The following is a 24,640-nucleotide window of genomic DNA, read 5'->3' as shown; positions in this document are numbered from 1 at the left end:
AATATTCTAGTATAAAATACTTTTGGTATCATTCACATATCAGTTCAGAATAAAAAGTTGTGCTCTCCACCGTGACCTCCATCACACAAATCGAACGTGAGGACACCCTATCCACATTCCTCCAGAACCTGAACAACTTCTCCCCCATTTGCTTCACCTGGTCCTAATCAACCCAACAAGCCACCTTCCCAGATGTTGACCTCCACCTCAAAGATGGCTACACCAGTACCTCCATCCATATCAAACCTACTAACAACCAGCAATACCTCCACTTCGACAGCTGCCACCCATTCCATACCAAGAAGCCCCTTCTGTAAAGCCTAGCCACCCATGGTTGTTGCATCTGCAGTGACTAGCAGTCCCTCTTGAAATATACTGGAGGTCTCACTGAAGCCTTCACTGACCGTAATTATCCTCCCAACCTTGTACAAAAACAAATCTCCCGTGCCTTATCTTTCCAGTCTCCCACCACCTCCCAAACCACCACTGTCCGGCCACTGAGGAGCATTCCCCTCGTAACTCAGTACCATCCAAGACTGGAGCAACTGAATTACATTCTCCACCAGGGTTTTGATTACCTCTCATCATTCCCTGAAATGAGAAATGTCCTGCCCACTATCCTTCCCACCCCTCCCACAGTGGCATTCCGCTGTCCACTGAACCTACACAACATACTAGTTCATCCTTACACAACCCTTGCTCCTAACCCCCTTACCTCATGGCTCATACCCCTGTAATAGACCTAGGTGCAAGACCTGTCCCATACATCCTCCCATCAGCACCTACTCCAGTCTGGTCATAAATATCATCTATCCCATCAAAGGTAGGGCTACCTGTGAAACCAGTCTTGTGGTTACAAGCTAAGCTGCAACCTCTGTGCTGCATTCTATGTGGGCGTGACAACCAACAAGCTGTCTGTTCGCATGAATGGCCACTGAAAAACTGTGACTAGGAAACAAGTGGACCACCCTGTTGCTGAACAGGTTGCTAAACATGATATCCTTCATTTCAATGACTGCTTCACAGCCTGTGCCATATGGATCCTTCCCACAAACACCAGCTTTTCAGAGTTGCGCAGGTGGGAACTCTCCCTGTGGTACATCCTATGTTCCCGTAACCCTCGGGGCCCCAACCTTCATTAGTCGCTGTCCTCACCCATCCAGCCCCTTCCCTACTCCCATTCCAGCACTACACAGCCGTCATTCCGCCACCACACCCAGTCATTTTTTAAATTTATTTCTCTCTATTTCTCCCCTTTTTCACTACCTTCACCCCACCCCCCCCACCCCGCTACCCCTCCCCACCTCTCCCCTGCCCACCGCCCAACCTGCAGCACTTCACTGTCTGCCATTCTCACCATACTCTCTCCCCCCCCCCCCCCCCTCCCCGCCCCAGCCTCGTCTTCTCCCCCACCCAGTCGCCACTCCCATCATGCACTGGTGCTGCTGCTCGCAGTATGGTTTCAGTTGCCTGAGACTGTAGTCGTGTGTGAGTGGCACACATATATATATATATATATATGTGTGTGTGTGTGTGTGTGTGTGTGTGTGTGTGTGTGTGTGAACTAAAAGTGAGTCATGGTTAATCCAGTGTCACTTCAGGGTTAAAGTAGTATGTATAACAGCCAAAACTAAAGGTGGTGAGTTTTTTATTCTCGTATTTATTAAAATTTGGACATGAAGTACTACAAAAAGTTTTTTTTTATTTGTTGTTATAAATCAAAATCAAAAGCTGAAAATTGAGCTGAAGTGAATGGGCCCAACAGTTGAAGTCTCATTTGGCAGTGAAGGGATTTGATTTGACTGAACAGACAAGTGCTGATTGAGGTCATGTGGGGTACTTGACAGTTCGACTGTGAAAAGTTACAGATTAGAGTAGCATCAACCCTTCAATTGAAGAAGGATTGTGACAAAGACTCCACTCCAGAGTTAAATGTATCATTGATTTTTCTCTGATGCTGATATATTATTTTATAAGTAGTATGTGTTTATGCCATCTTTTGTGACTGTATAAAGTTCTGTTTAGGCCAAATTCATTTTTCTGTATTTAAAAACATCATCAGTGCACACTGTAACAGTTATAGTATTCCAGAATGAGCTTCTGTAAAGTTTGGAAGGTAGGAGACGAGGTACTGGCAGAAGTAAAGCTGTGAGTACCGGGCGTGAGTCGTGCTTCGGTAGCTCAGTTGGCAGAGCACTTGCCCGCAAAAGGCAAAGGTCCCGAGTTCGAGTCTCGGTCGGGCACACAGTTTTAATCTGCCAGGAAGTTTCAGTTATAGTATTGTTCACGTGTTGATATAATGAGATGACAATCAGTTCTCTTCTTTTAAATTATTTTTTACAATCTCTTGTTTGAATTTGCTATACAGTATGCAGGTTTTTTTGATTTCTTACCCTGTTCCCAGCTATACACGGCTGTCTGTTTTTCAGCACACTGACACTGCACCAACCACAGTATTTTCTTGTTTGTATGTTTTAGTGCACAGTGTACATGCATGTGTATGCAACTCCCCATGCCCCCCCCCCCCCCCCCCCCCCCGGTCTCTCTCTCTATTTCTCTCTCTCTCTCTCTCTCTCTCTCTCTCTTACACTTACCTACCTACCTCTGTACAGTTACATTGTATCAGCTGAATAAACAATGCCAGGATTGCAGTTTGGCAAGTAGACTGTGTTACGACGTTGTGTTGGGGGTGTGGTTAAGGGAAGAAAAGAGGCAAGGACTGGGAGGAACAGTTGGGGAAGTGCGCCATCCCTGATGGCCCTGAGGGAGGCAGGAGGTGTACAAGATAGGAACACGGGGGGGGGGGGGGGGGGGGGGGGGTTAGCAGGTGCATAAATTAGGAATGCAACATGCATCCATCAGAACTGGTGAGCTCATGCACTGTGTGATGACATGACACTGATCTGAGGGAATGGAATGTGGCAGGGGCGGCTGGGGCAGAGCAAGAACAGGAGACCGGGGGGGTGGAGGAGTGGGGGGGGGGGGGGGTGAATTCAGGGGTTAGTGGAGATTGACACCCGGAGGATTGAGGGAATAAAGGATGTGTTGCAAAGATACATCCCTTGTATGCTGTTAAGAAAAATTGATGCTAGAGAGAAGGATCTGCTGCTGGAAGAGGGGGGGGAGGGGGAGGAGGAGAGGAGAGGGAGGAAGGATCCGGGAGGTACAGGTTGTGAATCAGCCACTGAAATCAAGTGTGTTGTGCTCAGCAGTGTGTTGTGATGTCTGCCTTTGTCCACAGTCTGGTGGCTGCCAATTGTTCAGATGGACAGATGGATGCAGGTAATGGCCACATAAAATGCCATACAGGAATTGCAGCAGTGCTAGTATACAACATTGTGCTTTCACAGGTGGCCCTGCCTCTGATAGGTTAGGATAAGCCTATGTCAACCCAAGGATGTGATGGGTATGTGAACCATACAGGTCTTGCAAACAAGTTTTTGTTGCTCCCGAATAGTTTGACCACCCACGAATGGCACATAAACAGTCATGAAAATTCCCAAGCCCAGTATGCTGAAAGCCTCACCAACCTAGAAATTACGATTACAGACAACTTAAACTGGAAATAATACATAGAAAATGTTGTGGGGAAGGGGACCCAAAGACTGCATTTCACTGGCAGAAAACCTAGGAGGTGCAACAAATCTACTAGAGAGACTATGCTTGTCCATCCTGCTTTGGAGTACTGCTGTGTGGAGTAGGGTTCTTACTATGCAGGTTTAATGGAGTATATTGCAAAAGTTCAAAGAACGGTGCACATTTTGTATCATCAAGAAATATGGATGAAGGTTTAATGGAGTATATCGCAAAAGTTCAAAGAAAGGTGCACATTTTGTATCATCAAGAAATATGGATGAGAGTGTCACAGACGTGATACAGGATTTGGGGCAGAGATCGGTAAGACAAAGGCATTTTTAATGCGGTTGGATATTCTCACAAAATTTGAATCACCAACTTTCTCCTCCACCTGCGAAAATATTATGTTGATGCTGACCTACATAGGGAGAAATGATCACCATAATAAAATAAGGGAAATGAGAGCTGGCACAGAAGGATACAGCTGTTCATTTTTTCCACAAACTGTTAGAGAGTGAATATTAGAGGAATTAGTGTGAAGGTGATTTGATCAACCCTCTGCCAGGCACTTCAATGCGATTTCCAGAGTAGCCATGTAGATGTAGATTTTCACAGACAGCCTCTATCCCCTCCAAATGTAGTCCACAAACAGATTTCCCATGCTGTATCCTCACACACTTACTAATCTTCTCACCACCCAAAGAGCCATCTGCAAAGCAGGAACCCCCTCAGCGTGCAATATCATCCTGGGCTGGAACAAGTAAATCATGTCCTTCTGCAGGTCTTTGACCATCATCATTATTTTCTCATGTTTGATCTTGTGAATTCCACAGTCATTAATGATAGATGGTGAATGATGCAACCAATCACAAATAATTTTTAAAATGTTTTGTTTTAGTGCCACAACTGGAGTTGGATTACCATGCCCATCTTCAGATGGCCAATATTTTCAGTTACATAGATGTTTTGATCAACAGCATGGCATCTCCTGCTGCACTGCAGAAGAATGTTAGAGTATTTAGTGCCAGTTTACAAGTTGTGTCATGCTGAACACTGACTTTGAGTATTATGAAGTGTGCATCAATAATTTATTTAAGATATGTGTGCTCAGCAATGTACACACTGTATGCACTTTTTTCTTCGAAAAGTTGCCTCCAACATTCAGCTGTATCTTAAAAATGGTCATATATTCAATGCCGCGGGAAACTTATCTCTATCAATATCTGGCAACATGAGATTCAACTGGCAGCAGCAGTGCACCGATGTGGCAAACATGAGTTGCGGGGATTCATAAGCTTGCTGACACTGTGTCCCTCCCAGCCCACCGTCACACACCCGGAATACTGTCTAACCTTTGATGAGTCACTGCAGTCTACAGTGCCAGTGAACGTGAACTGAAGTGATTTATGTTATTGATAACAGTACAATATTTTTGTTAGTAGCTAGTTTCGTAATGGGGAAAAAATAAAAGGTATTCATTCATGTGTTGTGAGCTATGGAAACAGAGTGGCATATCAGCCCTCCATCAACAGAAAAAAAAACCATTTGCGTTTGACAGGCTAGTAAAGAAGAACTGAAAAAAAGGAAGACTAAATATGCAAATAGAGGACTGAATACAAAGTGGATAAAACCAGAAGATGACATATTGAAATGGATTCACGGACACCATCAAAATGGCATTGTAATTAAACACAAATGATTGAAATACGCACTCATAATCTAGTGTTACAGTGGAACTTAACAGACATTAAGGGTGGGGTTGGTTGGTGCTACAGGTGTCATACACGTAGCATGCGATCCAGAACCAAAATATCTCAGAAACTGTCACAAGAGTATGAAGAAAAAATATTATCTTTCCATCACGTTATTATTCAAGGTCAAAAGAAAACTGCCAAATTGAAGATATGGACGAAACTCCTCTGACATTTGATATGCCAAGTAACAGAACTGTTGTCATGAAAGGTGCTAAAACTGTAGGTATAAAAACAAGTGGACATGAAAAAATTTACTACACTGTTGTCCTTTCATGCTGTTCTGACAGTACTAAACTTAATCCAGTGATTATTATCAAGCACAAAACAATGCCGAAACCTTCTGAAATAATGCCAGGTGTTATTGCTCATGTACATGGCAAGGGTTGAGTGGATGAGGGTGGTATGCAGTTATGGATTAACAGAGTATGGGAGAGAGAGAAAGATACTCTATTGAAGAAGAGTTCTCTTCTAGTGCTAGATCAGTTTAGTAGTCATTTGAAAAATTCTGTTAGAGAAATTGAGCTGGAAATATGGAGCTTGCTGTTATACCAGGAGAACTTACTTCACAATTGCAACCTATTGATGTCTCAATAAAAAAAGAACAACATTTAAAGTGTATATAATAGAGGAATGGAACAAGCAGATGATGAATGAAACCCAACATGAATCCATACCGAATGGAGCTTTAAAATGACTTACAATCAAACAGTTGTGTCAGTGGATGAAATAGTTGTGGTCTAGAGTGAGAAAAGACATTACTGTTAAATCTTTCAAGAAGTATGGTGTAAGTAATGCTCTCGATGGAAGTGAAGACTATCACATATATATGAAGAAGACAACAATGCCGATGATGATAATGAAGAAAAAGAAGAAAGTTTAGATGACAATTTTCAGGGATTTTAAATGTCAGTTTGATATTTAAACTAAGAATTTTTTGTCTGTTTTTGAAGTCTAATAATAAAAATGGTAAAAATATTATTTTAAAAAATTGCTTTGAAAATTAAGGTGGGTCTTATAGTCCTTAGCGTCTTATAGTCCATAAATACAGCAATCGATCTGGAAAACCATATGGACCACAACAAAACAAATCACCATCTACTGGAACTTTTTTGAGTGAGTACAACTATTTCACATTAAATCTAAATAAGTGCAAGCACTTCATGTTTTTTTAATGAAACACCTTTAAAGTGTTACTAAATATTCAAATATTCTTGTGCAGTACAGGAGCAGATGACATGCTGCTGAGCAAAACAGCTGTATAACAGGAAATACTAGCCATCTGAAGATGGCACTGAAATAAAACATTTTAAAAATATTTGTGGTCGTTTGCATCATTCAACTGTCTATCATTGTGTCTCGAAATGAAGAACATCCCACAATCCTTCTCTTCCTTCCTAAAGTGGCATTTTACTGCCCACCCAACCTACACAATATTCTGGTCAATCACTATGCCACATCCACTCCCAAGACCCTGCCACCTGGGTCATATTGCTGTGGAAGACCCAGGTCCAAGACCTGCCCAGCTTACCCACCCAGCACATCTTATTCTGGCCCTATTGTAGGCTTATCCTGTGCCATCAGAGATTGGACTACATGTGAAAGCAACCATGCTGCAATTTCTGCACAGGATTTTATGTGACGATCACCACCAACTGTCCACCTAAATGAATGGCTACTGCAAACTGTGACCAAGAGCAGACATGGACACCCAGTTGCGGAACATACTGCTGAGCATGACATGCTCAATTTCAGTGGATGATTTGAAAAATGTACCATCTGGATCCTTCTCCCCTGCACCAGCTTTTCTGAACAACATAGGCTGAAGTTACACTTGCAACACATACTTCATTCCTGTAATGCTACCGAGCGAGGTGGCGCAGTGGTTAGACACTGGACTCGCATTCGGAAGGACGACGGTTCAATCCCGCGTCCGGCCATCCTGATTTAGGTTTTCTGTGATTTCCCTAAATCAATCCAGGCAAATGCCGAGATGGTTCCTCTGAAAGGGCACGGCCGACTTCCTTCCCCATTCTTCCCTAATCCGATGAGACCGATGACCACGCTGTCTGGTCTCCTTCCCCAAAACCAACCAACCAACTTGTAACGCTACTGGCCTCAGTCGCCACTAACCCCTTGCATCCACATGCTCTTCTTTAAAGTGTTCGTCTGTTACGTCACCCCCTCCCTATTCACTCACCATCCCACAGCACCAGCACCACAACAACCACCACCACCACCACCACCACCACCACCACCACCACCAACCACCACGCACTGCATCAACTCACCAATTCTGTGCATAGCTGTGTGTCCCATTCCTGTCCCATGAACCTACTGCTTCTCACTGCACCACTCCTATCTCATCCGCCTACTGCTTCGATCTGAGACATCAGCTACCTTTCTCCAACCCTCCCTTCCACTCCTCACCTCTTCCTTCTCGTAACTCACTCCATTCAACATGATCCCACATCCTAGTTTACCCGCCAAACTCTGGCATTCAGGTGTCACAATGTAGCTGTACTTTGTGTGTGTGTGTGTGTGTGTGTGTGTGTGTGTGTGTTTTTCCTCTAGCTGAAGAAAAGACTTGTTTGTGTGCCTGTTGATGGCTCTATGCCTTAATTATCTCGTGATATTACCTTTATTCCTAAATTTTGTATGTTTTAGTAGAACTTTCTGTATCATATTTAGGACTTTCACAAACAAAACACCACATAATCCCTGCATTTTTTGTAAAATCTGCAATTGCAGAAAAGAGACCTCAAAAACAAAAAAGACAACATGTATTTTATTTTTATAATGTTATTTTGACCACTTTTTCTTATTTTATTCCAGGAATTTCTGGAGAAAGAGAAGACCATCCATCCACTAACTAATATGTTATTCTTAAAACCAAGAATAAAAAGCAAAAAGTGGTAAGTACTGGAAGGCTGTACCAAGAAATCATTGTAGTGAAATACTTCTTTTTGGTTTCTGTTTGGGGGCATCAGTTAACAGGATTGTGGATAGTGGTATTACAACCTATTTGTGATGTTCTCTTTGAAGAAAATGTATATGAACTTAAGAAATGAAATCTTGTTGTGCTGCCTCCTGCGATGATGTGAGGCCATCGGGCAGAAATACTTTTAAACACTCGTCTTAAGGTTTGGAAACTTAAAATTCTAGCTGGAAGCAATAGACAAAAGGAAGGAAAAAGAGAATTATCTCAGCAAGTATGAGAGAGACCGTATATAGAGGGGAATAAATTACCCAGAATCCCTTGTCATTCCAATTGTAACTGCTCTGTCCTGTGCTCACCACTGATTGATGTCTGTGTGGCTAATTGTTTTGTGTGTAGCACCCTCAGTAAAAGTCCTGTGGACTGTATTTGAAGATAGCACTCTTCTTCCACTGCTACCAACAAAAGGAGAGTCTAGTTGGGCTTGTGTAGTTAGTTAGCATGCCTATTCTTCATATGCATAATAGTGAATACTGGTGTGCATAATAGTTTTTGGCTATCCGTGGCAGAATCTCTGCATGGCAAACCCTTGGCAAGACATTTTTACCTCGTTGTAAGAAAGACATTTAACAAGAAGCCTACCCATGTCTGGGCTGGATCTACATGCACTCTGCCCTCCATTGCAGTTTGTTCAGTAAATGTGTCTGTACCAATCAACCAAATGAACTACATGTAGAATCATCAGAGGAAAGGGCAGAAAGTACATTTGAGGAAACGTTATATGAGAACGAATGGATGTGAAAATTGCCATATACACATATGGAAATGTATTACATATGTGTTTCAGAACAGAGATGGAAGAACATTCTGGTCGGGCATTTAACCTATTGTGAATATGGTGAGCCTTATGACACAACATGTGATGGAATTCTCACTGTGCCAGGATAATTGTATGATGGTTGGTATGACCAAATTTTGATTTGACTTAGTGTAAACACTAGTTCAATATGTAATTGATATAAACCATTATCATCTTATGAGGTATCCAGCTAAATCAAACAGTGTGGATTGTTATTGGTTCAATCAAGTCCATTACAATCTTCCCTAAGCTGCATATCCTCACCTAACTTGAGAAGAAAGAATACCCTTCTGAAGGAGTATAAGAAAATCTGCAACAGTCTGCAGCTGCCAATTCATGAGAGATATTTGCTATCCAGATCAACAAACTACTCCAGGCATCCCTCACTCAGAGCAGCCAGCAACCTGGTGGACCGTAATTTCAATCTCTGTGAAGCCTGAACAAAAGAATGGTCTAATAATATTCCACCAGAGCTCCATAGTCTTTTCCAAGCCAACAACAAACTGTGGGAAGTGGATCTGCCACAGAGGACATGGAGTGCGCTCAACAGGATCTGATCTAACATTGGGAGATGCGGTGACCTTCTATACTATAGATTGTTATGACCTTCTATACTAAAGATTGTTAATGCATGTTGATGATTATTTTTATTACAGTGTAGTATGTAATTGTTCAGCATCTCTGTCTTTTGTACATGATTTTTCAAATTGTAATGTGACTCATTTTGAGAAAAATATAATTCATTTTTCACCTTGTGTTGAACTACACTGAGATGACGAAAGTCACGGATAACGATACGCACGTGTACTAATGGCAGTAGTATCACTTGCACAAAGTATAAAAGGGACATGCAAGGGCAGAGCTGTTATTTGTACTCAGGTGATTCATGTGAAAAGTTTCTGACGTGATTGTGGCCGCACAATGGGAGTTAGCAGACTTTGAATGCGGGATGATAGTTGGAGCTAGATGCATGGAACATTCCATATTAGAAATTGTTCGGGAATTAAATATTCCAAGATCCACAGTGTCAAGAGCGTGCAGAGAATGCCAAATTTCAGACATTATCTCTCATCGTGGATAATGAGTGGTTGCATTTGACTGTGCAGGGTTTGACTGTGACACAGACCCCACAAAGCCATCGACCCCAGTTGTTAACAAGACACTGTGCAAGCTGGTGGTGCCTCCATAATGGTGTGGTCAATGTTTACATGGAATGGACTGACTTCTCTGGTCCAATTGAACTTATCATTAACTGGCAATTGTTCTATTCAGCTACTTGGAGACCATTTTCAGCCATTCATGGGCTTCTTGTTCCCAAACACTGATGGAATTTTCATGAACAGCAATGTGCCTTGTCACCAGGCCACAATTGTTCGCGACTGGTTTGAAGAAACCTCTGAACAGTTGAGCAAATGATTTTACTACACAGATCACTCAACCTGAATTCCATCGAACATTTATGGGGCTTAATCGAGAGCTCTGTTCATGTACAAAATCCTCAGGAAGCAAAATATTCAGTTCTTCTGAAATACATTTATCAAAGTAAAAGTACTCAATGCTACCTTACCTTTAGGAATGTTGGTTCCTTGCTCAGGGAGGAGAGGAGGCTACGTTGGGGAAGATAACAAAGCAAGGGCAGGCTACTCAGCCCCTCGGATGAGGGACAGACTTTTAGTGAGAATAAGGGGACACTAAGATCTCTGTCTAGTGGTTAGCAATTCTGTGTCATAATTTAGCAACCTAGACTGATAGACATCTATGATAGCAACCTAATATACTATTCTGTCTTCTCTACAGTAAAAAGCATTTGTTGAGGAGAAAGTAAAAATAATGATTGTGCCAGGTAGCATGTTAAAACAAATTCTGAGCTATTTCATCAGGAAGCTAACTAAATGCGCTGTAAGAATTACAACAGCTGAAGTAGCTGAATTTTGCCTTCATTCTCCTCAAAAGCTTGCAATAATCCTCTTTTCTTTTACAGGGCATATGAATTCATCATTGTTGACTACAAAGGAAATCTCAACAATTATTTGGTCTCACCAACTGATGGGTTTGAAGCAAACCATACATTTTCATTTGCATCCCATTACTGTAATGGTGTCACTGCTATCAGTTATCACCCATCACATAATTTGCTCTTTGTGGCTGGCATAACTGGAATTCAGTTATATGATGGACTTACGGTGAGCTACGTAATGACATATTTTGTTAAAAGGACATTCAGAGAATGAACATGAATTATTGTATTTTAAAGAGAAAAATGTTCAATGAAGATTATTGAGTTGGTGAATGCATCGGTCATATCAGTTATTACATATTTGATCATAAAAAAAGAAAATGGAGGAGGAGGAGGTGAGGTAGGGAGGGAGAGGGTGACGGGGTGCTGGAAAGAGAAAACATTCTGGTTGTTTGAGTGCTAGTTAAAGAAGAATTGTACAGAAAGAAAATGTGGTTGAGCCCATAAAGTTCATTTGCGTGTGGGCACCCACATGCGTGCGCGTTCATTCGCACTGGTGTGTGTGTGTGTGTGTGTGTGTGTGTGTGTGTGTGTGGATGGGGCAGGCGTGCGCGCGCATACGTACATGCAATCCCATAGGGGTACTGAGATAAGTGACAGCTGCATCTTCAAATTAGTGGTGGGATGGAATAAATGCATGAATCAGTGTGTGGCTATGTAGAAAAAAACAGTTAAAACTATTTAGAACATTCTCTATAGTATGATTTTCTTTTATATCTTAATTTGACTGAAAATATAGTACGGCAGAAATTTTTGGATGTTGTGGAAATAGTGGTAACAACAGCAGCAGCACACTATCTTCAAACCCTTTGTTCCCAAAAACTCAATGTAAAATGAATATGGTTCAATAACTGATATTAGAGAGTGGGAAATAGTCCTGATTTTGAAACTTCCTGGCAGATTAAAACTGTGTGCCCGACCGAGACTCGAACTTGGGACCTTTGCCTTTCGCGGGCAAGTGCTCTACCAACTGAGCTACCGAAGCACGACTCATGCCCGGTACTCACAGCTTTACTTCTGCCAGTACCTCGTCTCCTACCTTCCAAACTTTACAGAAGCTCTCCTGCGAACCTTGCAGAACTAGCACTCCTGAAAGAAAGGATATTGCGGAGACATGGCTTAGCCACAGCCTGGGGGATGTTTCCAGAATGAGATTTTCACTCTGCAGCGGAGTGTGCACTGATATGAAACTTCCTGGCAGATTAAAACTGTGTGCCCGACCGAGACTCGAACTCGGCAGAAGTAAAGCTGTTAGTACCGGGTGTGAGTTGTGCTTCGGTAGCTCAGTTGGTAGAGCACTTGCCCGCGAAAGGCAAAGGTCCCGAGTTCAAGTCTCGGTCGGGCACACAGTTTTATTCTGCCAGGAAGTTTCATATCAGCGCACACTCCGCTGCAGAGTGAAAATCTCATTCTGGAAACATCCACCAGGCTGTGGCTAAGCCATGTCTCCGCAATATCCTTTCTTTCAGGAGTGCTAGTTCTGCAAGGTTCGCAGGAGAGCTTCTGTAAAGTTTGGAAGGTAGGAGACGAGGTACTGGCAGAAGTAAAGCTGTGAGTGCCGGGCTTGAGTCGTGCTTCGGTAGCTCAGTTGGTAGAGCACTTGCCCGCGAAAGGCAAAGGTCCCGAGTTTGAGTCTCGGTCGGTCACACAGTTTTAATCTGCCAGGAAGTTTCATATCAGCGTACACTCCGCTGCAGAGTGAAAATCTCATTCTAGAGTCCTGATTTTTATTGAAACTATTTCTTATTACTAATAATATACATTATGCCTATCCCAGCTTGTGCTACAAAATGTAGTAACTATTGCAAACCATCTATTAAATGATGATAACACTCAGATGAGAATGTTGTAACATATACTATGTTCTGGAATATGAACATAAATAGTTCAACTCTGTATGTTGTTTGTCCAGTGCTCTGCTGGATAAACAGACTATTACTTTCATTTTATGTCTGGCAAATTCTAGCAATCAGCTTGATTGCATATCACTTCACTTAACTTCCTTGTGCTTCTTTTCCAACTTCGTACATTCTGTGTTTTTTAATATCAATGATACTGTAGTTGGTGAGGGTAAGGCTTTTACTACAAATCCACAGACTTGGAGTATCATTTTTTAGTTCCTCTATGATTTTTCTAGCATTTTACATGCTTTCTTTTGTTCAGCAGTACTCTTCTTATGTGAATCATGTCAGGTTGCATGAGTAATAATTTCCACATTGAATTTTATTTGTCTGATGAAGCATTACTTAGTGAAAATCTGATGCTGCTTTCAATTGTTGTGATGACGGTAAGTGGTGACCAATACCAGTTAATAGCATACAACATTTTTTTGTGACTGTCAAAGTATTAAGTGTACAATAAACCTAATCATTACCTCCCAACAAGTCAATTTTTCCTAAAATTAAACTGACATTATTGTATTTAAGTAAAATATTTCCATTATTGTCCTCTTTCTGCTTTTTGCAACAGTATGTAAAACTTCACAGTCTACATTGTAATGGTGATTACTGTTAATAGTTACTGTTGTGCGTTTCCTTGTCTCTAGCGTCTGTCATTTTTGGATACCTAACTGCCACAGCTCTGATTGATCAACATATGAGGTCTGTTCAAAAAAATTCCCAAAATTTGTCCACAAAATTATTCTACACTTAGCTTTTATTTACTGTGCATGATACCCTCCAAAATAGTCTCCTCCACAATTGATACACTGCTCGCAATGCAGTTTCTACTTCCGGAAGCAGTCTTAGAATGCCTCTTGCTGGATTGTGCGAAGTGCTGACCACAAATTGTCCTTTATCTCATCTATTGTTGCAAATCTTCATTCTTTCAATGGAGTTTTCAACTCTGGAAATAGAAAAAAGTCCACATGGGTCAGGCCTGGAGAGTACTGAGGATGAGGCAGCACAGTGATTTTGTTTTTCATTCAATAGTCACACATCAACAGGAATGAATCTACGGGTGTGCTACCATGGTGTGAGAACCGTGAATTGTCTCTTCACATTTCAGGCCGTTTCCTTCTCACAGGTTTTCATGACGTGATCCAACTGAAACGATACATTCTTCTGCAATCTCTTGGACAGTCTGCCTTTGATTGGCACACTCAGTTTCGTTGACATTCCTGACATTATCCTTGTTGGTAGATGTCAAAACGTGTCCTGAATAAGGGTCATTTTTAACTTTTGTCTGGCCACTTTTAAATCATGTGAACCATTCATAACACCAAGTACGGCTTAAGCAGTCATCACTATTGGCTTTCTGCATCATTTGGTGTGTCTGTAAAGGTTTTCTTGAGTTTCAAACAAAATTTAATGCAAACGCGTTGTTCCTTTCACTATGCCATCTCAAAATTTGCAAACTGTGTGACTCAATGTTCTACTCAAACAGCACTGAACAATAACTAACAGACATACAACAATGAAACTTCCAGCAGTTACACATTAAACACAGGCGTGTGGAGGGTTGCCAACCACATTTTGTTGCAACACACCATTGGTGTGAAATTATGAATGTTCCAGAGTTTTTTTTGAATAGACCTCGTATACCTTTCCATTGTGCTTGTGGTGATTGAATATGCACCACTCTGTGCTAATGGTTTCATTGTATCTTTACTATCAAATAACAACTGAACTATGTTGTTGTTGTAAAACACAGGTTGCAAGACATTTTCTTTTTGCAAAGCAATCTGATATTTTGCCATTGTTTGAGTAGGGCACTAGTTTTTGTAACTGTAGTCTGATACGTATTGACTAGTGTACAGAAGTGATGTGATCTTAACACACTTACTGAAAGTGATAAGTTTGATTGTCTGTTGTTCAGTTTGAAAGGCAGATTCAGATAATGGAAATTATGTTTGGTGATGCACTTTGAAATGAAAAGCTACATATCTGTGACTTAGTGAGTGGTGTTGGGAGTATAGGTAGAATTACAGAACTGTCCTTAACTACCACAGGTGGCATGTTGTTAATATAATCACTTTACCTTTTTGCAGGATCGAGGAAGCAGTGCTGGTCTTTCAGGATGGAGACTTTTGAATGACCATCCATACTACCAGTTAACACTTTCAAATGAAGAAGAGGAGGCTATATGGAATGCCCAGCGTAGTTTCTGGAGTTGGGTTCCTGTGGTGAAGAAGAAAGCAGAACATGTGAGAGTTTGTTACAATCCACTCTAAAATGGCCATTTTCATGAACAGAATAATATAAAATAAAACTTAGTTATGAAAAATGTTGCAAATTATGTAGGTACAGCATATGGCTAATGAAGAGTTCTGAATTCAGATGAGGAGCATGGAACTTAATGGCACAATGGACTAAAAAGAGGGATAGATTGTGATAAGTGACATCCAGAGGCATCAAGGAATTGTTAATTTGGTATGGAAAAAAGGGCTGGGATGAGAGGGGGGGGGGGGGGTACAGAAGGTGGAGAAAGACCAAGGCAAGCAGGGTCAAATGAATATGTGTAATTACACACAGATGAAGAAATTGTCACATCATAAACTAGCATGGAGAGCTGTGTCGAACTGTCTTTGGACTGAAGACCACAGAAAAACATGTTTGAGTATCATGTGTTAAAAGCTGCTTTAGATTATATGCAAATGTTTAAGTTTAACAGCCTTTAAAAACTGTGAGTGCATGCTGAAAAGTAATGCATCCAATTTTTGTATGTGAAAACTCTTAAAACTTTTAAAATAAAACAAACTTTGGTAGCGTCTGCATCTTCATGAGGAAGAGGTGAAAAACAGCCAAATCGGTTGCAATAGTCAGATTTATTAAAAATCCCTTGACCCGGTTTTCTGCATCTTTAAAGACTTCTCCTTCAGGAGAAGCAATGACTGTGTTGACCTAGGTTTCTTCATCTTTAAACGTCTTCTTCAGAAAGATCAATGATTAATATTGGTTACGTAATGTTGCAGAGATATATTAAATATGTTGCTGTAAGGTACAAACCAAGATAAAATTCACCTCCATAATAATTTGTTGTTTTATTGTTATGGAGGTGTATTGCGTCTTTATTTGCATCTTAAGGCTACACCTTTAATGTACCTCTGCAACCTTATGTAACCAGTGTTAATCATAGATCCTTTTGATGAAGACTTTTGAAAGACATCAAAACCTAGGTCAAGGATTTTTAATAAACCTGTCTACTGTGACTGATTTAGCTATTTTTCACCTTTTCCCTACAAAGACTGAATTCTACAGTTGCTGTCTCCAGCCATGCTCAAGATGTTAAAAAATTCTACATCTTTATTCTTGATGTTTACATATTTATTTCTGAATGTAGTTGCACTGTTGGCAAATGTGTGTCTCTGAATGAGAGACCCATTTGTTGATACTGTCACTGTAGAATGTTTGACTTAATTGATGGAGGCACAGTCACACCCATGCTTGCACTGCTTAGTCACTGTCAAAGTGAAATACTCAAAGGTGTTCTTTAAGTTTTGTAAACAGGTGAAAATAGGATGGAGCAAAGTTGAGACTGTATGGAAAATGATTGATTACAGTGTACACAAGGCATCAGATTGTTGCAGTGCTTGTGTGTGGTCTAAAACTGACATGCTGAGGGAGAGGGTGCTTCATGCGCGGACGAACTTGTCAAATTCAAAACTCTATTATAGCACGCTGTTTCTCATGCACAGACAAGTTACATGCTACTATTTGGAGTCCCCTAGCAGCAGAGGGCTGCAGCTAGAGTCAGTGAAGCAGTAAAGTTGACAGGGTAATATGCATTATGTGTAATATTTAACTGGTACTGAGAACAGAATAAAAATATTTGGAGGCATTACTTTTCAGCACAGCACACCCTCACAGTTTTCGAAACTTGTTTTGCCAACATTCATCTGCAGTTGTTCAGTTACAGTCTCATGGACAGTGGTTCTGGGTATACCCAGAGTTTGTCTGCAAACACTCGTTCTACAGTCTATGTTCAAAAGTTCATACACGAGTCAGCTGTCTTCACGTAATGGGTGTCCAGAGCGAGTTCCATTGTCGGCATCATCCCAGATTTCCAAAAAGCCTTATGCCACTGAAATGTCTGTTGTTTTGATAGGTATTCATTCCCAAATGCATAATCAAGCACTTGAAATATTTTGGCAGTGAATTTTCTGAGTTTCATGCAGAATTTTGCTGAGACCTGTTGTTCAAGTGAACACTGCATTGTGACTGGAACTGGATCACCAAATGGAGGTTCACCCAGCTTCACACCCTAACTTTCTGGGAGCTTAGGGAACTGGGGTTATTCACAGTTGGAAGCTAATGGTCCCTATCAACTATCTGGAGTGTGCAGACCATGCTCCGACTAATAGGAGCATGAGAATAGAACAGGTGACATTACTTTCAAGGCAAACCTTGTGTAAAATCAGTCTCTTCCATGCTCATAATTTGTTCCCCTTTCAACTCACCTCAAATCCATGTGAAGTATACTGTATGTATATTGCTTCAAACACGCATAATTTAACAGAAGGAATATACCAGTGCTTTGTCAGAGTGTCCAGTGTAAAGGCTGGATATTTCTGCATGCTACAGTTAATGTACAAATTGAAATTCTTTTCCATCTACCCGTAAATTTATGGCAGATTTGCCAATCGGATCCCCGACTTCCTTACAGTGCCCCCCCCCCCCCCCATCCCCCCCTCCTCTTACACACTCTGTATCTGTCAATCCGAAACATTTCCAATGTTGATGCTATAGCACATTATAAGAAATACTGCAAAATATTAAAGACTGTAATATGGATGTCAAAGCAAATATATTACAAGGAAAAGATAGTCATATCAGATAACAAAATAAAGACAATATGGGATATAGTGAAGGAGGAGACTGGTAGGACCAGACATGAAGAGGAACAAATAGCATTAAGAGTAAATGATACATTGGTGACAGATGTGTATAGTGTTGCAGAACTTTTTAACAAACATTTTATAACTGTTACTGAAAAGATGGGGTTGTCAGGTTCGGTAGATGCTGCTATGGATTACCTTAGACCAGACATTTCAAGTAATTTCCATAATATGAATTTGACCCTCACTACCCCAACAGAAATAATGTCCATCATAAAATCTTTAAAATCAAAAACATCTAGTGGGTATGATGAAATATCAACAAAGTTAATTAAAGAATGTGATTCTGAGCTAAGTAACATATTAAGCTATCTGTGTAACCAGTCGTTTATCAGTGGAATATTTCCTGAATGGCTGAAATATGCTGAAGTTAAGCCACTGTTTAAGAAGGGAGATAAAGAAATAGCATCAAATTTCCGTCCAATTTCACTGTTACCAGCATTCTCAAAAATTTTCGAAAAAGTAATGTACTGTCGTCTTTATAACCATCTTATCTCAAATAACATACTGTCAAAGTCACAGTTTGGATTTCTAAAAGGTTCTGATATTGAGAAGGCTATCTTCACTTACAGTGAAAATGTGCTTAATTCATTAGACAAAAAAATTGCAGGCAACTGGTATATTTTGTGATCTATCAAAGGCATTTGACTGTGTAAATCACAATATCCTTTTAAGTAAACTAGAATATTATAGTGTAACAGGAAATGCTGCAAAATGGTTCAAATCTTATATCTCTGGCAGGAAACAAAGGGTGTTATTAGGAAAGAGCTTGATACATGTCTATCAGGCATCATCCAACTGGGAACTAATTACATGTGGGGTCCCACAAGGTTCCATTTTGGGGCCCTTACTTTTTCTTGTGTATATCAATGACCTTTCATCAGTAACATTACCAGATGCCAAGTTTGTTTTGTTTGCCGATGATACAAACATTGCAATAAATAGCAAATCAAGTGTAGTCTTAGAAAGATCAGCCAATAAAATATTTGTGGACATTAATCACTGGTTCCTAGCCAATTCTTTGTCACTAAACTTTGAAAAAACACACTACATGCAGTTCAGAACTTGTAAGGGGTGTCCCAAGAGTATATGTCTAACATATGATGACAAGAAGATAGAAGAAGTGGACAGTGTTAAATTCTTGGGATTACAGCTTGATAATAAATTCAATTGGGAGGAGCACACCACAGAACTGCTGAAGCGTCTTAACAAATCTCTGTTTGCAATGCGAATTTTGTCAGACGTAGGGGATATAAAAATGAAAAAGCTGGCATACTATGCTTACTTTCATTCCATAATGTCATATGGGATTATTTTTTGGGGTAATTCATCAAGCCAAGCTAAAGTTTTCCGGGCACAAAAACGTGCAGTAAGAATTATATGTGGTGTGAACTCAAGAACATCCTGCAGAAGCCTGTTTAGGGAACTAGGGATACTAACTACAGCTTCCCAGTATATTTATTCCTTAATGAAATTTGTCATTAAAAATATATCACTTTTTCAAACCAACAGCTCAATTCATGGAATCAATACTAGAAATAAGAATAATCTTCACAAGAATTTAAAGTCACTTAGTCTTGTACAAAAAGGTGTGCATTATTCAGGAACACACATTTTCAATAACTTGCCAGCAGCCATAAAAAGCTTAACAACCAATGAAATTCAGTTTAAGAGAAGCCTAAAGGATTTATTAGTGGCCAACTCCTTCTACTCCATTGATGAATTTCTTAGTAAAACCAACTGATTTGTATATAAGTACAACATAACTTCTGCACAATTTCAGTGCAGTAATGTGTTCACTGAAAATTTGTGTGTGTGTGTGTGTGTGTGTGTGTGTGTGTGTGTGTGTGTGTAAGTATAATCTAACTTCTGCACCATTTCAGTGCAGTAATGTGTTCATTGTAAATAAGTATTACAGTAGTTGTATTACATGTTTATTACCTTATAAATAAATAAAAAAACGTTTTTTATTTTAAATTCAGTGCATTAGTATTTGTAAAATGACTCTTAGTGTTCATTAAAAATGACGATCATTCCACTTGGGACCTGTGGAATGGTACATTACTTTATTTGTTTTAGTTGTAAATATTTGTCATGTATTGTTGTTTTTCTGACATGTTCCACATCCAGGAGGACCTCCTCACTACGGATCAATTGGAATGAAAGTAAATCTAATCTAATCTAAACTCCTTAACACAGACAAGGTCTGCTGAGTGAGCTGGGGGGGGGGGGGGGCAGGGAAGTGGGAGTGAAAGAATGAAACATTTAATGTTTCAGTGATGAAATACTGAAATGTATTTTGGAGGGCATGTAGGTGTGTCACAGTGTTTGAGATTTATGTAAAAGTTGTTACATAGAATGAATCTGTTGAATAGTCCCTGGCCATTTTGTTTGCCACGTCCTTTGTGCTTATGTCATGAAAATTTCATAACATTTGATGTGATTCTGCAGTATGTCACACTTCCATGTAACACTGCTTAAAACAGTAGAAGTTGTGTGTTGCTTATCTTTTAGCTATGTTTAATTTTTTGCCTTTCAGAGTACAATTTTTAGAATGCAAGTGTCTCCAAAAGGAAAATTGCTGGTATGCCTTCATTCAGATGGTGCCATTTCTGTGTGGCATCTACCAGGTATAAGGTAAGAGTGGAAACATAACTGTTAAATTACTTGTGAGAAGTGTAATATTATTTCTTAGTGTTCTGTGGAATAGATTACTTATAGTGAAAAACCAGTCTCTTTTCTTTGTGAAAGCTTCAATAAACTGAAATGTTTATTTAGCCAAGTGCCAAGTCAGAAAGTGAGAATTCTGTAAAACTGCGAAAGTCTAGTTTCATGTTAGTGGGTAACTGCATAACTACTAAATAATCTGTGAAACAAATACTTCAGATAGTAAAATGAATCTCACCCAGGCAGAAGACTTAAAGTGGGCACTGTTCTTATTTGGACAATGTTCGCAATAGCAAAAGCTATTTACTGCAAGTAATGTAGTGTAAAATATGGTTCTGTTTGTATATATGTCATGTTGTTACATTAAATATAGGTGTGCCACTGATTGTCCATGTGATCTTGCATGTCAGGTTGAAATATTTATTGCTGTCTTGGTAGTGAATGGCCATGCAGAAGACACAGTTTGAGTTAGAAGTGCTGTCGTAGAACTTGTTGGGTGGAACAGGGTGGTCTCTGAGCACTGTCATGAAGACAGCTAAAGAGCTACTTGAAACACACATTCCACCTCCAGTTTCAAAAAGGCAATGTTAACTGTGGAGAGACTTGCACGCAGATCCTTCTGTTACTACCTTCAAGTAAGATTTTAGGTAGAGAATGAATTAGCGGTCAGTCAGCTAGCAAATATCCTCTTGCACAGTAGTGATAAAGAGATTGGTTTACCTAGTTGCTTTTTTCAGGTAAAGAGTTAATTCTGTTGATTTCTGCCCTGTCTGAGTGATTAGAATTTCTATATGTATTTCAGAAATGATGATAATTCGCTATTTGTGAAGGTGCAATAAGACAGTGACTAAGAAATGTTCATGGCACAGTGCTGCTGTTGGCTCCTTTGGGCCCTTGTAGACTTAGTTCTGTGGCATGTAGGGGGCTGTTAGTGAGATCGATGAGGGTTGCTGAGGCAAGTTTGTGTGTTTTGAATGGTTTTTAATGTACAATAATAACTTCCATTCTTATGAGTACCAGCATTTTGTTTGGAAACAGTAGTGAAGTCATGAAAGAACATTGCTTCATAGTTTTGTTATTGATTACATGATAGACCACTAGTTTGCTATGGCCTCTAACTAGCTCACTGAATGATGCTTATGGGTGTGAGGGGCAGATTTTCACAGATTTTCACAATTTTTTTATGGGAGTGGATGTTTGTATGCATAATAAGTGAGACAAAAAGTGACTGCCAAGAATTGGGGCAAGCCCTTAATTGCATATTAATATGGATTAAGGAAATTGACCAGGTTAGATTCTGATGTCAAATCCGAACTGTTGATATGTTAGTATCCAATGTTAATCAATGTAAGCACTTCTTGCAAAAATCAAACGATGGAAACTCCAGGTAACAATATCAACAATATAGGAAAAAACAGATTCCTGCTTATCTTAAAGAAGACACTTCAAGTTGCAGACAGGCACAATTTAAAAGCAATCACATATATTGTTTTACTGATGAAGGCTATACATATCAAAATACAATATTTTGACTGTTTGACTGTGTTGCCTATATCTGTACAGTCACTCAACTGAACTAATTCTTCGTTCTTCGTTATTCTACAAGTAAGTTCAGAATATTTTTGTGACTTCTTACTGTCAGTAAAACCATTTATACACAAAAACCACAGTTCAATTTATTAATTTTATGGAAGTTTCATAATTGTATGGTCAAAAATACTTGATAATAATTAAGGTTCGTATGTGCATAAACACCATGAGCGAGGAGGGAAGGGCATGCTCTCTAGCTCTGTGTGTGAGTGCTCTACACTTCTGAAGACAGATTTGTCAGAAAGCTAGTAATCTCCTAAGTCTTGTTTATGTGCCCCTCAACACCTCTGCTAAAATCTTGAGCTGTTACCTTTACTGCTTCCATTAATGATGTGCATTCCACCAAGGACTTTCCATTTTTATGTTTAGAAGCCATTAGTAGTGTGACGGTACAAACCCCCGTTACTAGATGGATGTTTCTAGTATGCAAGTATTGCTTTGTGGAGAGCGAGTGCACTACACGGTGCGCGATTGACGGAAGCGCGTGCCGCACCTGCGCGAGATTTGCAATGGTCGGTCTCTGCGGCCGTGCGACCACGTGGCCTGCAGCTTGGGCCATTGTTTGGTTTTTTGCGCATTACGCGAAAACTATGTAACTTACGGTGAAGAACGATGCGGCAGTGGATTGTGGTCAGCAATATTTACCTTCTGAAAGATCGATCTTTATTTCAAGTCATGAGACGCAGAAGTTATAGTAAACTCAAAATCGGTTAATATCACGAATACTGAAAGATTAATAAAAATAGTAAATACCGACTTTCAGGGATGGGCGAGCACTCGTTAAAAATGTTTCATCATAGCGAATCAAGTGCCATAGTCGTATGTTAATATTCATAAATAATTAAGCCCGTAAAGAGCAATAAACAAAGTTTGAGGGAAAATTGTTTATAAAATTCAGTAGAAAATTCATGACGTAAAGAACGGCACTATATAATATTCTGGGTGGCATCACACGTAATTGAAACTAGTTAAGTTATGCTATACACTTAACTTGCAATAGTTTTCATTGTCTGCAAATTATTGTTAACATTTATCACCCATAATTAATTAATTATTATGATATGAAGATTTTGAGCAGCACAATGTGTAGATCACTATAGATTACGTCCAAAAATGGGGCTATATGCAGTTCTATGTTAAAACTTTGCCGCACAGATGTCAACAAACAAATTTACGCTAAGTGGCGAAATTTTGCTAAAACTAAAACTTGATTTATGTGCGATAGAATAATCCTAGAAATTAATGTAACATAGTAAATAAGATGTACTTTTTAGCGCGGTTCCGATGGTGTACTTATTTCTGTCGAGGGATGTATGTATCAAAATTTGTAACCTTAACTGGTGAGACTGGTACTTAAATAACCAGGGGGTTGGACATCCGAGCCTATATAAGCGAGCGGCCATCTTGGCCAGGGGTCAGTCATTGGTCAGTCGTTTTGGAGGGTGGGTGGCGAGCAAGCCCCACTTGAGGGTGGCCCATGTGGTCGTTTGAGAATTCTTTTTTTGTGCTGATTTATTTCGACAAAGAGCATTGTTTAAGAGTGCAAGTGTGCAAGCTATATTTGGTGAACTGGAAGTGCTACCATTTTTTGTGTGAGTACGATTTATGAGGCACACATCGTCGTAAGTGAACATGTGGCAAACTATGATTTCGTGCCAAAGCTGTTGGAACATAAAAGACAGTGGGACTTGTGGTTCTGTTCGAATTGATTGGGTAATTTTAGTTTATAGCAGCCTACATTACTGCTATTGGGGGCTCGGAGTCAAATTATTATTAAAGTAAAAGTGTAAACCGTCTCACCAGTGCTAATTTCATTGTGTGAATGAAAAGGACGACGACAATAAATAGCGATTGAACTGTGTCGTGAAAAACTGATTTTAGTATAATAATCGCCTAGTTTTTGTTCCCTAGCATAAACTGTACTTATGTCTGAGTGAATAATTAATTCAAAAACTATAACAAATGCGCAGGTGTAGAAGTGTACTAATGCACCAAGTGTGGAAATCATCCCCTGAGACTTACGTGAGAGCCAAAATTTGCAGTAACATTTTTTAACCAACATTTGTATATGCACATTCGTGTGAACTCTGCAACTGCACTTCTTCATTATTTACCGCCCCATCGCAGTAGGTAGATCTGACATTTTATCAGTGATGACAGTTTGCACAGTAACTGATAACAATGACGAAATTGTACAAGTGTTTGAAGAACATGTTCAATGGAAAACAGTTCCCCATGGAAATAATGCTGTAATTGTTATACTTCATAAGAAAAGGGAGGAAAAAGTACACGGTCTGCTCACGTAAATGTGATCACCTCCTGTGTTCAACATCATCATGCGATAAGCACTCACAGACGGCAGGTGGCAGTACTAGCAGCAGATGGTATATAAAGCATGTCTGGGGGA

At 39.9% G+C, this 24,640-nt stretch overlaps 1 protein-coding gene across 2 annotated transcripts in view; it reads left to right on the top strand.

Annotated features, from left to right (window-relative positions):
• The window catches only part of LOC124615599 (neuroblastoma-amplified sequence-like), a 414,306-nt gene that overhangs the window by 24,003 nt on the left and 365,663 nt on the right, over positions 1–24,640 (top strand). For both annotated transcript variants that reach the window (XM_047143590.1, XM_047143589.1), the window contains exons 5-8: positions 8,163–8,242; positions 11,106–11,307; positions 15,130–15,285; positions 20,516–20,613. In XM_047143590.1, coding sequence (XP_046999546.1) covers positions 8,163–8,242; positions 11,106–11,307; positions 15,130–15,285; positions 20,516–20,613 — 536 coding nt within the window. The remainder of the gene's footprint in view (positions 1–8,162; positions 8,243–11,105; positions 11,308–15,129; positions 15,286–20,515; positions 20,614–24,640) is intronic.

This window comes from Schistocerca americana, chromosome 5 (assembly GCF_021461395.2).
Source record: "Schistocerca americana isolate TAMUIC-IGC-003095 chromosome 5, iqSchAmer2.1, whole genome shotgun sequence".
NCBI classification, from domain to species: domain Eukaryota; kingdom Metazoa; phylum Arthropoda; class Insecta; order Orthoptera; family Acrididae; genus Schistocerca; species Schistocerca americana.
Note: the sequence above shows the minus strand (reverse complement) of the source record. Positions and strands in the feature narration are given on the sequence as shown.